Below are 12,252 nucleotides of genomic sequence, written 5' to 3'. Positions count from 1 at the left end.
ATGCGATTTTAGGGTTCCGTACTCGAAAAATTTGTAGGGGGTTTTTTAAATTTTGTGATAAATTAATATTTAAACAATTACTTATGCTTTTTGAACGAAAATTACGGTACCTTAAAAGCTCCAACAATGCGACTGGCGTCCTCAGAATCATCGCCTGTTTTCTTACCACGATAAAGTTCAAACGTATGAAGCCATTCTTTGAAGTAATTAAACTCGGGTTGTGCTTCTAATTCATTTGGATATATTTTACATAATGCAACTTTCTTTTCATTCTGAAGTTTCATACTTTTAGGACTAAGTTTGGCTATTTTTGATGCGCTATTAGTACTTCGAATACCTAAACGTTTCTTTTCATTTTTGTCGTTGTCTTTGACATCGTCTTCAATAACATTTAAAGTTTTTTTACTTTGTTCCTTATTTTCTTCAATCATTGCTTCCACGGATGCAAAATATTTGGTCCACCAATCTTTGCTCTCTTCATCATTCTCAATCTGCGTGTCTATACTTTCTTTACGACGTTTATTTGATTCAGTTTTCGCTTCTTTTTTATTTACATTGCTGCTTGTTCCACCATAACTAAGAGCCAAATTGGTGTCTTTTGGTAAAAGAGGACTTTTTTCACGATCGCTATCTAATATTATTAAACTGTTTGAAGAATATTGACTACTATTTTGGTCTGATAATTGTACTTGTTGTACTGAACGTTTTCGTTCCTCAGCTTCACGTTCCCGTTTCGTTAATGGTGTGTACATATATTTGTGTATAGAATTAATCATATGAGTTCCAACTAAGGTAAAACGCCCAAAACTTCTACAATCAACAGCACGTATGGTCAGTGGAGGCCTATACAATTCTTGTTCTGGTAATTCCAATTCAAGAAATTTTATTGGTGTATTAAAATTGGGATTCTTTTTCGCATTTTGTATGATTGATGAGTATAATATATGTCCTGCGCACTCGATATCCACTCTTGGCTTATCTACTGTTAATAAATGTATCCGTTTTAAATCACGTAAACCCCAAAATAATACCTCTATCCGATATTTAGCTAAGGTGGGTCGTATTCCTCTTGGTATTGGTAAAATAGGACCAATATCCGATTCGTTTTGTGAACTTAATTTTACCATTTTTGCTTCGGGTAAATTTGGTAGTGATTTTGAATCATTATCACGAGATAGTTCTAGCATTTCGAATGCCGCCAACAATTCACCAGCTCTATCGGTGCCCCTCGTAATTTCATACCATTCTAATGATGGTGGAAAACGTGGCTTTGTATATGGATCATCAAATAATTTTACATGTGGTTTTGCTAAAGCTCTTCCGATAAATTCCGATTTGCCAACTTTATCTTGATCAAATATTTCTATTATAATGGATGGTGGATCAGCTTCAATGTCATCTTTTGTTCCATATATAAGGATTTCTTCAAATACCAAAAGCTCATCCCATGTAGGACTAAGAGTTTCGTCTATCACTTGAGTTGTTTTACTAAATTCACCAGCAATAACTCTCGCAAATGGATCAGAAAGGCCTGAAGCGTCCGATCCAATTAATGAACGTGCTTGATATATATGTGCTCTTAATTGGAATATCTAAAAAATAAAAACATAAATAATATCAGAATTTGAACTCGACTACGATAGCTGGGAAAGCCTTTTCAATTGATAGCACAAAAAAAGTGTTGCATCTTTGAAATTTGGCACAGTTGTTTGTTAGGTTGTAACAACTTCGTATCAAACTCAGTGGGAGGGGGCTTTTATTTTGACCGGAATGCAAGATATCGAAACAGCTATAAAATTTTTCCAAAAATGTAAAATATTTAGTGAACTTACATGTTTTTCAACGTAATGTATTGTAGATGGTGGTAAAGCTCTTGGTCTTTCCGCATTTCTAATCTCATGAGACATTTCATATCCTTTTGGTAATCCTACATAAAAGTTTTTCTTATGCTTCAACATGCCTAGCCACATATAAATCTGTAGTTTTGATTGAATTGTCCAACCGCTAGGTCCGATTCCCTTTTTCCCCGGTAACTAAAATTAAAATCAAAGATGATGCTTTGGAAATTATTTTGATCTATAATATCTTACCTTTAGAAATAGTGTTTGGACTTTCGCACATTCTCGACCACATTCTTCATCAATTATAGAGTAAATTATGTTTCGAGAAGGAATTCGTTGATATGCGACACGTTTCCCACCACTTATAACCCATAAAAATATATCTGGTAACGACTCTTGAGGCTGGAAATATTACAAAATGCTACTAAATTTAATTAATTTCAAAATTATTTTTGTATGATTAAACGCTCAAACTTAGTGGTTCTTCATTTATTCAGATCAGAGAGTGGCAATATGAACTGTTTTTGAAGAACTTTTTGGTGTTTATTTAGTTGACTACTGACGCTAGGTCTTCGATTTATTTGACCCCTTAAAAAAATTGCAAAAAATCGAAACATTTTTTTAATCTCCAATTTCGATAAAACTCAGTATATAAGGTAATTTTGACCCAAAAAGTGAAAAAATCGGATGCATTTGTTGACTGGTCGAATAGTTTTTGAGATACGGACTAAAATCGATTCAAATATTGCGATATCTCAGAAACTCTGCATCCAATCGTTAAATTAACCTGATTTTTATACTTTTTGGATCGAAATTACCCCATCAACCGACTTTCATCAAATTCCGAACCAAAAATTTTTTCCGATTTTCTCGATTTTTTCAAACCCTTAAAAAAATTGCAAAAAATGGAAAAATTTTTGTTATCTCCAATTTCGATAAAACTCAGTATATAAGGTAATTTTGACCCAAAAAGTACAAAAATCGGGTGCATTTGTTGACTGGTCGAATAGTTTTTGAGATACGGACTAAAATCGATCCAAATATTGCGATATCTCAGAAACTCTGCATCCAATCGTTAAATTAACCTAATTTTTATACTTTTTGGGTCGAAATTACCTCATCAACCGACTTTCATCAAATTCCGAACCAAAAATTTTTTTCCGATTTTCTCGATTTTTTCAAACCCTTAAAAAAATTGCAAAAAATGGAAAAATTTTTGTTATCTCCAATTTCGATAAAACTCAGTATATAAGGTAATTTTGACCCAAAAAGTACAAAAATCGGGTGCATTTGTTGACTGGTCGAATAGTTTTTGAGATACGGACTAAAATAGATCTAAACATTGCTCCCAGAAACTCCACTCATTCGCTTCGCTGGGCAATTGCAATTTCAAATATAAAGACTAATTCGTTATAACGATATATATAAACTTCACTTCATTTTCATCACTTTTTTCAGATTTCGTGAACAATTTCGTTGGTTTAAATTTTTGGTACGATATCCTAATTTTTTTTAAACAAAAATTTCAGGCTTCTAGACCCAGCAGTTTTAGCTGTGCGTTCAGTTAACTTCCATTCTTGTATATATAGATTAAATGCTGATAATTTTACAATTTTACTTTTTGCGCAAATTTCAGTATAAAAAGATAAACAGTATGATATACTTACATCTTCAACTAAAAATTTGAGCTTTTTTTGATAACTTTGAGCAGTTTTATAACGTTCTTTTAATGAATTTTTCGTCACTAATGCTTTTAATGTCCGTGACATCGTTGCCATACTTTCCTACAATACAAAAAAAATAAAAATAAATTCAAGCTAAAACCTAGCTATATTTATTCCTTACTATTTCTCGTATACATAATTTCAATCTTTCTTTATCCAGTTTTGTTTTACCGGAACCTGGTGCATTTGCATTTGCCTTTGATATAGATACATATTTTCCACATGATAACGATAGCTCTTCGAGTATTGATTTTAATTTTGCTTCGGCATTTGTATCTTCCGCTTCTATTAAAGCACTAACTTCCATTAATCCTTCATCCAATTTATCAATAATTTTTGATATTATATTTGAATTATACATTCTCCGTCTATAATCGGGCCAAACAGATCGGATATGCATACATGGTTTATTATCCCAATATGGTAAGTAATAATGCATTTTGTCATGTGTCATTGGTTTTGTTGCTGGAGTTGTACTTTGCCATGATCCACTGTCTGCAGTTACCATTTCTGTTTAAATTGGAGGGAAAAAATAAAAATTAGTCTTTATTTATTAATTTCTAAGAATAAAATTCAAAAATAATATTTAATATCAATAGAAAATGTCACATGACTTTTAGGACTTTTTGGTCCAAATTCGATCGTTATACCAAATTGGTCAAGGTTTTCACAATTTTTATGGACATTTCTTTACAATTTTATGGATTATGGATACAAGAATTAGCAGTTCACATATATGAAAAGAAGAATTGAAGGCTTATGAAACGAAGTATAATTCTTACCTAATTCATCATTTTCCGAATCATAATGTGAGCTTGACGATTCGTTGTGTCCATCAAGAGCATTTCCAGCATTTCCAATACTTATTTCAAACACAATTGGTTTATCAGCCATTTTCTTTTCAATCATCGAGGCATCTAATACTGTTGCAAATAAGAAAAATTCTTCACTTTTACCATATGATGTTTCGGAAATAGGCATTGCTGGTTCTAATTCAACTTCTGACGGTGTGAAATCAATGACGTCGGTGATTTCTGTGCGTATGGCTATTAATAAACGAGCACGATACGAAACACCTTCACCAAGACCCGTATTTAAATTTGAATGTTCATCAATTAAACTATAATCACGTGTTGAGCCGTATAAGTGAATAAATGAAGGACCAAATGTTGGTAGAAAACCTACAAACAAAATGCAGATTTATTTTAAAAGAGCATTGAATTTAGGCAGTAACTTCGCTATAGTGAGTGATGTCACCTTTATAAATTTTAATGCAAATTAGTTGATAGAAACTGAACCCTAACTTTCTGCCGCGTAGTAAATAAGCTCCTGAGTCGATGTGGAGCATTTTCTTTCATTAGACATATATATGGCAGATCGGCTATTTGAAGATAGATGGGGTTGTAGAAATCTGGGGAAAAAGTGGACCCTAAACGTCTGGAAGTAACGGTAAGTTAAAGCATCAATTTTTTATAAACCGCGAAAAATAGTGTCAGGCCAAACTTTATGGCGGTTTCGGAGGGGGTGGGGTTGAGGTAATCCGGAAAAATAAAAAAAAGTGGATTCTAGCCGGATAAACTCAAGGGCGATTTTCTTGTGACAACATGTACTTTTATGGAAATATAGTGGCAGACACCGCAGACTGGCAGTATGACGCTAATTTGAAATCAAGCGTAGGATAAGTCCGGAAGCTGCTGTAAAACAAAGTAAGTAAAACCTGAAAAAAATTTGTGCCGCTTGCCTAATAACTTCCATAACGACCGCACAACAGAAAACTGGCAGTCATCAGTCAGTTTACAATTTAAACCTATTCATATTCATTTAAAATTTTGAATTAGAATGAATAAGAAATTTAATAGGAAATTTATTGCAGATTTTTGCTAGGGCATTGTATTTGAAGCGAATTTTTATATTTTTGTCACTATTTTTTATGATGTACATTTTAACTATTTCTTTTTTCGTTTTTGTGTTTTATCATTAAAAATACCTGAGTTAGCTCACCCTTCTCTCCGTCATTTGAGATTGTTTTCAAATCAATAAAATGAGTTCCAATAACTGTTGGTTTTACAGCATCATGATCACGTAATTGAATTTTAATTCGTTGACATAATGGTGGAAACATTTCCGTAAAAACAAGTTGTTCATTCCAAACAGGAGCATACGAATTTTTCTTAACTGATGTTTTTCCCTAAATAAAGTAAATAAACTTGAAACTATTTTTTTTTAAATTTATATTTATGGTAAATACGAACCATTAATCCAGCAAATGAGACTTGTACATATGGGTCAACAAGATCTTTAACTTCACCAGTTATTGCTTTTTTTACATTTGCCATTAATGAAGAATTCATTTTTGGAAGACCATCTGCACGATATATACGTATTAAGAACCGTGCTCTTTGTCTTTCGATTGGAACACCATCGGGTAATAAAAGATTCCTGTTCAAAATACAAAAAGGTAAAGTATAAATTTTATATAAAGTATAAAATTTCAAATTGGGTACAAATTGTGAATCGCTATTACATAATTGTACTGATATTTGCTGCTAATTATTTATACATACGCAAGGCTAAGGATGGTAAAAGACAATCAATATCGATAAATCGATATGCGCTTTATCGAAATAGGAATATCGATTTGTAAATAATATCGTTTGGTAAAATTCGATATCGTATAAATTATATATTTTGTCGAATATTTTGAATAATGATAAGAATTTAGAATTTTTGGTAGACTACGAATGCTGTTTATTTATTTATGTGGGGTCTATCGTCACAGTTTTTATCGCCCACCGTTATTTTTCAATCTTCGAACATGGTTTCTTTTTGTCAATTATTGAGCAATGCATTTTTGCCATTATTAGCCTTAATTAAAATAAATATTTCTTAAAAAATATCGATGTGTATAAATCAAGATAATATGAGCAATTTTGCTCTAGTTTGTTAAAGAAAAATTTAAATTATAAACTGATTAAATAAATTATTCGTTAGTATTTTAATTATAATCATTAGGTATGTGGTAATTAAACATTGGCAAACAATTCTGAAATGTATAATAAATTTGCTCAAATTTGAGGATCCTGCTAAATTAATTATCAAAAATTTTAATTTAGGTATTATTATCTATGTTATTATTAAAAGGGTAGCCGCAATAAACAAATGGGTTACCAAAAATAAACTATTGGTGCTTATTTTATACATTATATAATGGCGTGTATTGTTGTACACCACGTTCATTTCTCGACTGCCTAAAGGGATTTTTCAAAAGTTACAAAGATGAAAGCACCACTTAATTATCGACTGATTGCCTAGACCCTTGGTGATATATAGCGTTAGATCTTTTATGATCCTTTGGGAGATTGGTAGACCTACGTCAGATCAATACAGAATTTTTCATGACCATTTTAGATATAGATCATATTTGGTATTTTGGTAGATCTCATATAGACTAAAAAGGTTTTCGTAGAATAATGGGAATAGTAATTAGTTGTGAAGGAATTATTTCCAAAATCAATTTTTTTTTGGTGCTTAGCTAACTTGATATAAAGTTAGGAAAGCACGTCTCCATAAAATGACTTTAGGGTTTTCGTAAAAAAGTAACCAAAGCAACCAGAAAAAAAAACGACAAAATCGGTATTTTTACACTAATTCACGACTAATTAACGGCAAATTATTCACCTACTCTCGATTCGATTCGTGAAGGGTGCTAAGCTAACTTGTACATGCTAAATAAATACATTTTTGTTAACTTTTACTTGTTTCTTTTTAACATTTAAATCCCTATCCAGATTATCTTCTTCTAGACCTAGGTAATCTAGAAGTAAACTAAACGTACTGTATATTAATAGAAAAAAGTATGTAGGTACTCTCAAGCATAATAATAGGATTAGGTACCATTGTTTGTAATTGTGATTATATTGTAATTATCTTTTGGTATAAACGTTGTAATTAAAACATAATATAATTGAATAAAATATAAGAGAGAATACATAATTATATGGATGGATACATAAACTATATAGAAAGGACCATGCACATTTAGCATTAGATTTGGCTTTTGGATAAAATTTCTTTAAACTTTCGATACTGTTAAAATGATACTGCCACTATGATAAAAAGTTTAAATGGGTTGAATCTTCAAAAATCTTGGTATAACTTCATGAATATCATTGAATAAAATTTTCGATATCCGCTTTGGTTTTCGAAATATTGAAATCTAAATAATTAAACGAAATTTTCAATTTTCGATATTTTGAAAATTATTCCAAATATCCAAAAATTTTATTGGTTTTTGCCTATTTCAAGTTGAAATTCCGAAATGAATGGTTTTAAATGGATTTTTTCTCCCATTTGGGCTTTTTAATGAGGATGATAATATTGTCTTGTATCTAGACTTTCTATTTTAACTAAAAGCAAAATTCAATGGTAAATGTGCGGAGTCTTTTTATTTTGCATAATAAATGTTTGGTAGGAAAAGTAATTTTAAACTGCAGATACAGCTTAACTTGATTTTAGTATTAATTTGTGGGCAATATCCGTGGTATACCTTCATTCTTACTAATATTAGATGCGAATGTAACTCTATCTGTCTGCTTTAGTCTGCTCAGCAAAGCAAGTGAGTAAAGGCTAGCCTACCATAATACAAGCCAATTCTCTTAAGGAATTAAAAATATTTTTTTCATTGAGAAAAAAATTGTAAATGATGATGGATTGGGCTGCTGGCCTAGAGTGTTCTACTGGAGGACTAAATGAGGCCTTGGCAAAGAGTCTGAATTTTAGCCAAACGATCCGGATTTCCCACCATGATTTGATCAAGGAATGGAGTTGATTCTACTTTGCAGCTTGCAAAGAATTATTCAGCAACGTATTACTACGGGCACTAACGGCATAGTTCCGATTCATCTTCGACGTATGATGGTCTTACAAGTACGTTTAGAATAGTCCGAAATAAAGCAGAGTAGGGGTAGATTAAATATTTTAGCTTGAAGAAATTTGCAAGCCAATGGATAATTTGCTAAAAAATAATTTTGGTCCATACCCTTCAATATCGTCTTCGTCTTTTTCACTTTTCGGCGGTACTTTAACCGAATCTCCTTTACCAATCACACTTATATCACATTTTAAGTATCCTTTTGGTCCACCAGCAATGTCATCTGGATCAGTTAATAATGCCCACTTATGGTAGAACTGATGATCTGTGAAGTAAATTAATTAAAATTTAATTTATTATCTATAAATTCATTTGAAATATTCTTATTCATAGTGCAGTTTTCAAAACTTGAAGGAATTTCACATAGCAAGATTTTGAAAAGAACAAGTCAATAAAAATAACGAACAATACAAAGCGCATCATACAATTGTTTTAGAAAAAAAAAAAACACCTTTAAAATGCATTTTACGAGTGCATTTTCACATAAAAGAGTGTTAATGTATATAACATAAAACCATATATTTTTACAAAATTTTTTAGCAAATGTAAATACCTACTTTATTAAATTACTGCTGAAGAATGAGACTTCACTTTATGGGCATTCGTGAGCAAAGTAAGATAACTCTATAATTTTTCGGAATATCTCGAAAAGAATCGAGAACGCCTTGGTTTAAAAATCTAATATGCCAATAACTGATTTAATATGTTACAGTTGTCGCACTATTGAGACACCATGTTCGTAAGTGTTTCATAAAGTAGTCCAGTGCAGTTACGTAAATCAAAGAGGGGTGACCCAAAAGTTTGTGACACTACATGTTTTTATTCATTCATTCAATAGAGTGTTGTTTGGAGACCTAAAATTTTATTTTGCGTATTCGGAAAATAAATCCTTTTTCGCTGCCATCTTGGAAAATGACTTTTTTCCGTTCTGGTCCATATCTTGCGTTCTATTCATCCAAATTTGATGATTTTGGTGTCGTTGAATTTGCATACGTTTTATCTTCAAACCCATTTATGTCAAAAAATACGCTACAATTGATTGATTGAAAACAAGTTATTCGCGTTCAAACTCAAAAATTTGTTCATGAGTTTCTTTTTGCAAATAGATTTTTAATAGTGTACCGCAGCACTATAGAGATATCAAAGCTGAAATTATAGCGTGCTTAAGACGTAAAAAGAGAGGTCGAGTTCTTAAATGAGCAACATAGGTCAATTCGGTCTCGGATCCGTAGGACCCGTCCTTTAAGCCGTTAGCGATAGAACAAAAGTTTAAATATAAAAAATGTTCCTTAAAATAATAATAAATAACTAAAGTAATAAACAAATAAAGAACTTTATTTTTTCGTAAACATCACTGTTTACCCGTTAGGGCGCAAATTTGGTTAGAAAGACAAACCGTTACAAAAAGCAACTGACCAAAACATTTTTTGACTTTGAACACGAATAACTTTTTTTCTTCAGGTCCAAAGACACAAAATCATCAAATTTGAATGAGTAGAACGCAAGATATGGGCCAAAATGCAAACAAAATCATTTCCCGAATACGGAAAATCGGATTTAAGGTCTCTAAACAACCTCTTATTGAATGAATGAATAAAAAAATCTAGTGTCACAAACGTTTAGGTCAACCCGTAACTGCACTGGAGTAATCGGTTGTTTGATTAACAATAACCAATCATAGGTCTTACGAGAGGTTTAAAAATTTGAATGAATCATTTAAACGATTATGAAATATTTTATGCTTGGAAAATTTCTCGAAAATGTGAAATAATATTCATCAATTTTAGGCCTGTCATTAAAACAAAAAATTTTCCGGCACCTTGAAAAAATTAGAATTTTAAAGATTTCCTCCAAATAAAAATTGATTCAGATTCGAGTCACATTACGAATCGGGTGTTTTCAGAGCACATTTGACATTTTTCAGAGCACCCCTAAAAGCTCAGGGATTATCAATTTTTATTTAAAATGTAATTAAAATAATGATATTTTAATATGCATGAAATTGATGATGTAAGTTCATGCTTGATTGATTTAGTAATAGGGGTCATCGAAACGATATTTATAACAACATGCCATATCATGCATGCATTAAAATTAACGTGCAACTGAATATGGATATAATTATTCAAATGATAATGATATTTTGTTGCTGCACATAGTTCTGAAATGTTTTTCCATGTACCTACACGATTGTTGTAACGTCAAATAATAGTTCCAAAGAAACTAAATTATTTTTGATTTTAAAAGAGCTGAATTAAATTAGTGGCGAGTTAAAGTCCAGCCCCGAATCAACGAGCCTTTTAACCGAGTATAGTGACTTGATGGTAACGTCCACTCTCTCCAGTGTTTGGAATAAATTGTTAAAAAAAGCCACAAATATAATTATGCGTGACATTTTTTTTAAAAAATAAAAATCTTCAAATAAATTAGCACTCTTTATTACGTATTAGCTGAAAATTTTAATTTGTTTAATATAAAATTAAATATTGGAAACATATAATTATCAAGAAAGACAATTGACATTTCCTTAATCTTTAGGATAAAGAATTTTTTCTTCTCTAATTTTGGTATAGTTTAACACGGTGTGATACAGCTTAACACGGAAATAGAGGATTATTGGGTGTACATTTTAAAATTTTTTTCGTAATAAACGGGATGACCGGAAACGCGAATTGTATCAAAGTTGTATTTTTAAATGAAACACTCTGTTTATTATTTCTTTTTCAGGTTCTACGATCAAAATAAAATCGCTTTTCAGAGACTTACTTCACTTTAACTTCACGGTTTTTGAAATATTCTGTATTTTCTGAAGTTATAGTAGCAATTTTAATAATCTCTCTCCCACTAATATTTCTATTTATTAACCGACTTAAAACCAAAAAAAGGAGATTCTCAATTCGACTGTATTTTTTTTTAATGTTTGTTACTTCAGAACTTTTGACTGGGTGAACCGATTTTGATGATACTTTATCTATTTGAAAGCTGGTGCTTCCCGTGTGGCCCCATTTCATTTTGGGCTAGTTCTGACAACGGCATCCATCAGAACACCATAAAAGTCTTAAATTTGCATTAATTACGCACGACAAGAATGAATAACTCAATATCACGCAGCACGTCAGCCAAGGAAACAACTCTGACAGAACAGTTTGCTACATTAACTGGGCTGACACCGACTCCAAAAATAACAATAATTTTAACTGTATTATATTATCGTTATTTTTTTACTTTTTAATGCAAATTAATTTGTTTTGGAAAAGTTTTTCTTTTGAAGTCGGTTTTCTTTTTGTTAAAAGTTTTTTTTTTGTATGGTAATGTACAGAAACGATTAGTTTTTAGAACGTGTTACTGTAAATATAGAAAATATATCGACATGAAATCGTTATGTAATAATATATTGGGTACATACATGGTTATGCAAATAATTCTAGCAGGCTAGATATAATAACATTTATGCAATTTTCATATGCAATAATACACGAGTTTATATTCAACATTTAAGTTCAGAGTTTTCAAGTGAAATAATGTAAAAAATAAACATTGAATGAAGAAATCAAATTTTTCGAAAAATGTATGATATTTACATAACAAATAGAGAAATTGTTGCAAAAATCCATAGTTTGTTATTTTAATATATTTTTATGGTCGAACCTATTAGATATGGGTACTTGATTTCTTGTATTAACTAGATTCCTTGGAGCGTTTCGCGACATAATGCATAATACTGACATATACCTATTTTAGCATTATGTATGTTATA

At 31.1% G+C, this 12,252-nt stretch overlaps 1 protein-coding gene across 1 annotated transcript in view; it reads right to left on the bottom strand.

The window, feature by feature from the left end:
- LOC123295173 (otoferlin) overlaps nucleotides 1–12,252 on the bottom strand; it is a 36,806-nt gene that overhangs the window by 3,022 nt on the left and 21,532 nt on the right. The window contains exons 5-14 of the mRNA XM_044876415.1: nucleotides 8,604–8,760; nucleotides 5,818–6,004; nucleotides 5,567–5,753; nucleotides 4,348–4,746; nucleotides 3,687–4,075; nucleotides 3,509–3,625; nucleotides 2,091–2,243; nucleotides 1,833–2,033; nucleotides 390–1,592; nucleotides 111–347 (exon numbers count right to left, since the gene is read on the bottom strand). Coding sequence (XP_044732350.1) covers nucleotides 111–347; nucleotides 390–1,592; nucleotides 1,833–2,033; nucleotides 2,091–2,243; nucleotides 3,509–3,625; nucleotides 3,687–4,075; nucleotides 4,348–4,746; nucleotides 5,567–5,753; nucleotides 5,818–6,004; nucleotides 8,604–8,760 — 3,230 coding nt within the window. The remainder of the gene's footprint in view (nucleotides 1–110; nucleotides 348–389; nucleotides 1,593–1,832; nucleotides 2,034–2,090; nucleotides 2,244–3,508; nucleotides 3,626–3,686; nucleotides 4,076–4,347; nucleotides 4,747–5,566; nucleotides 5,754–5,817; nucleotides 6,005–8,603; nucleotides 8,761–12,252) is intronic.

This window comes from Chrysoperla carnea, chromosome 3 (assembly GCF_905475395.1).
Source record: "Chrysoperla carnea chromosome 3, inChrCarn1.1, whole genome shotgun sequence".
NCBI classification, from domain to species: Eukaryota; Metazoa; Arthropoda; class Insecta; order Neuroptera; family Chrysopidae; genus Chrysoperla; species Chrysoperla carnea.
The sequence above is the reverse complement of the archived record's forward strand: the minus strand, read 5'-3'. Positions and strand labels throughout refer to the sequence as shown.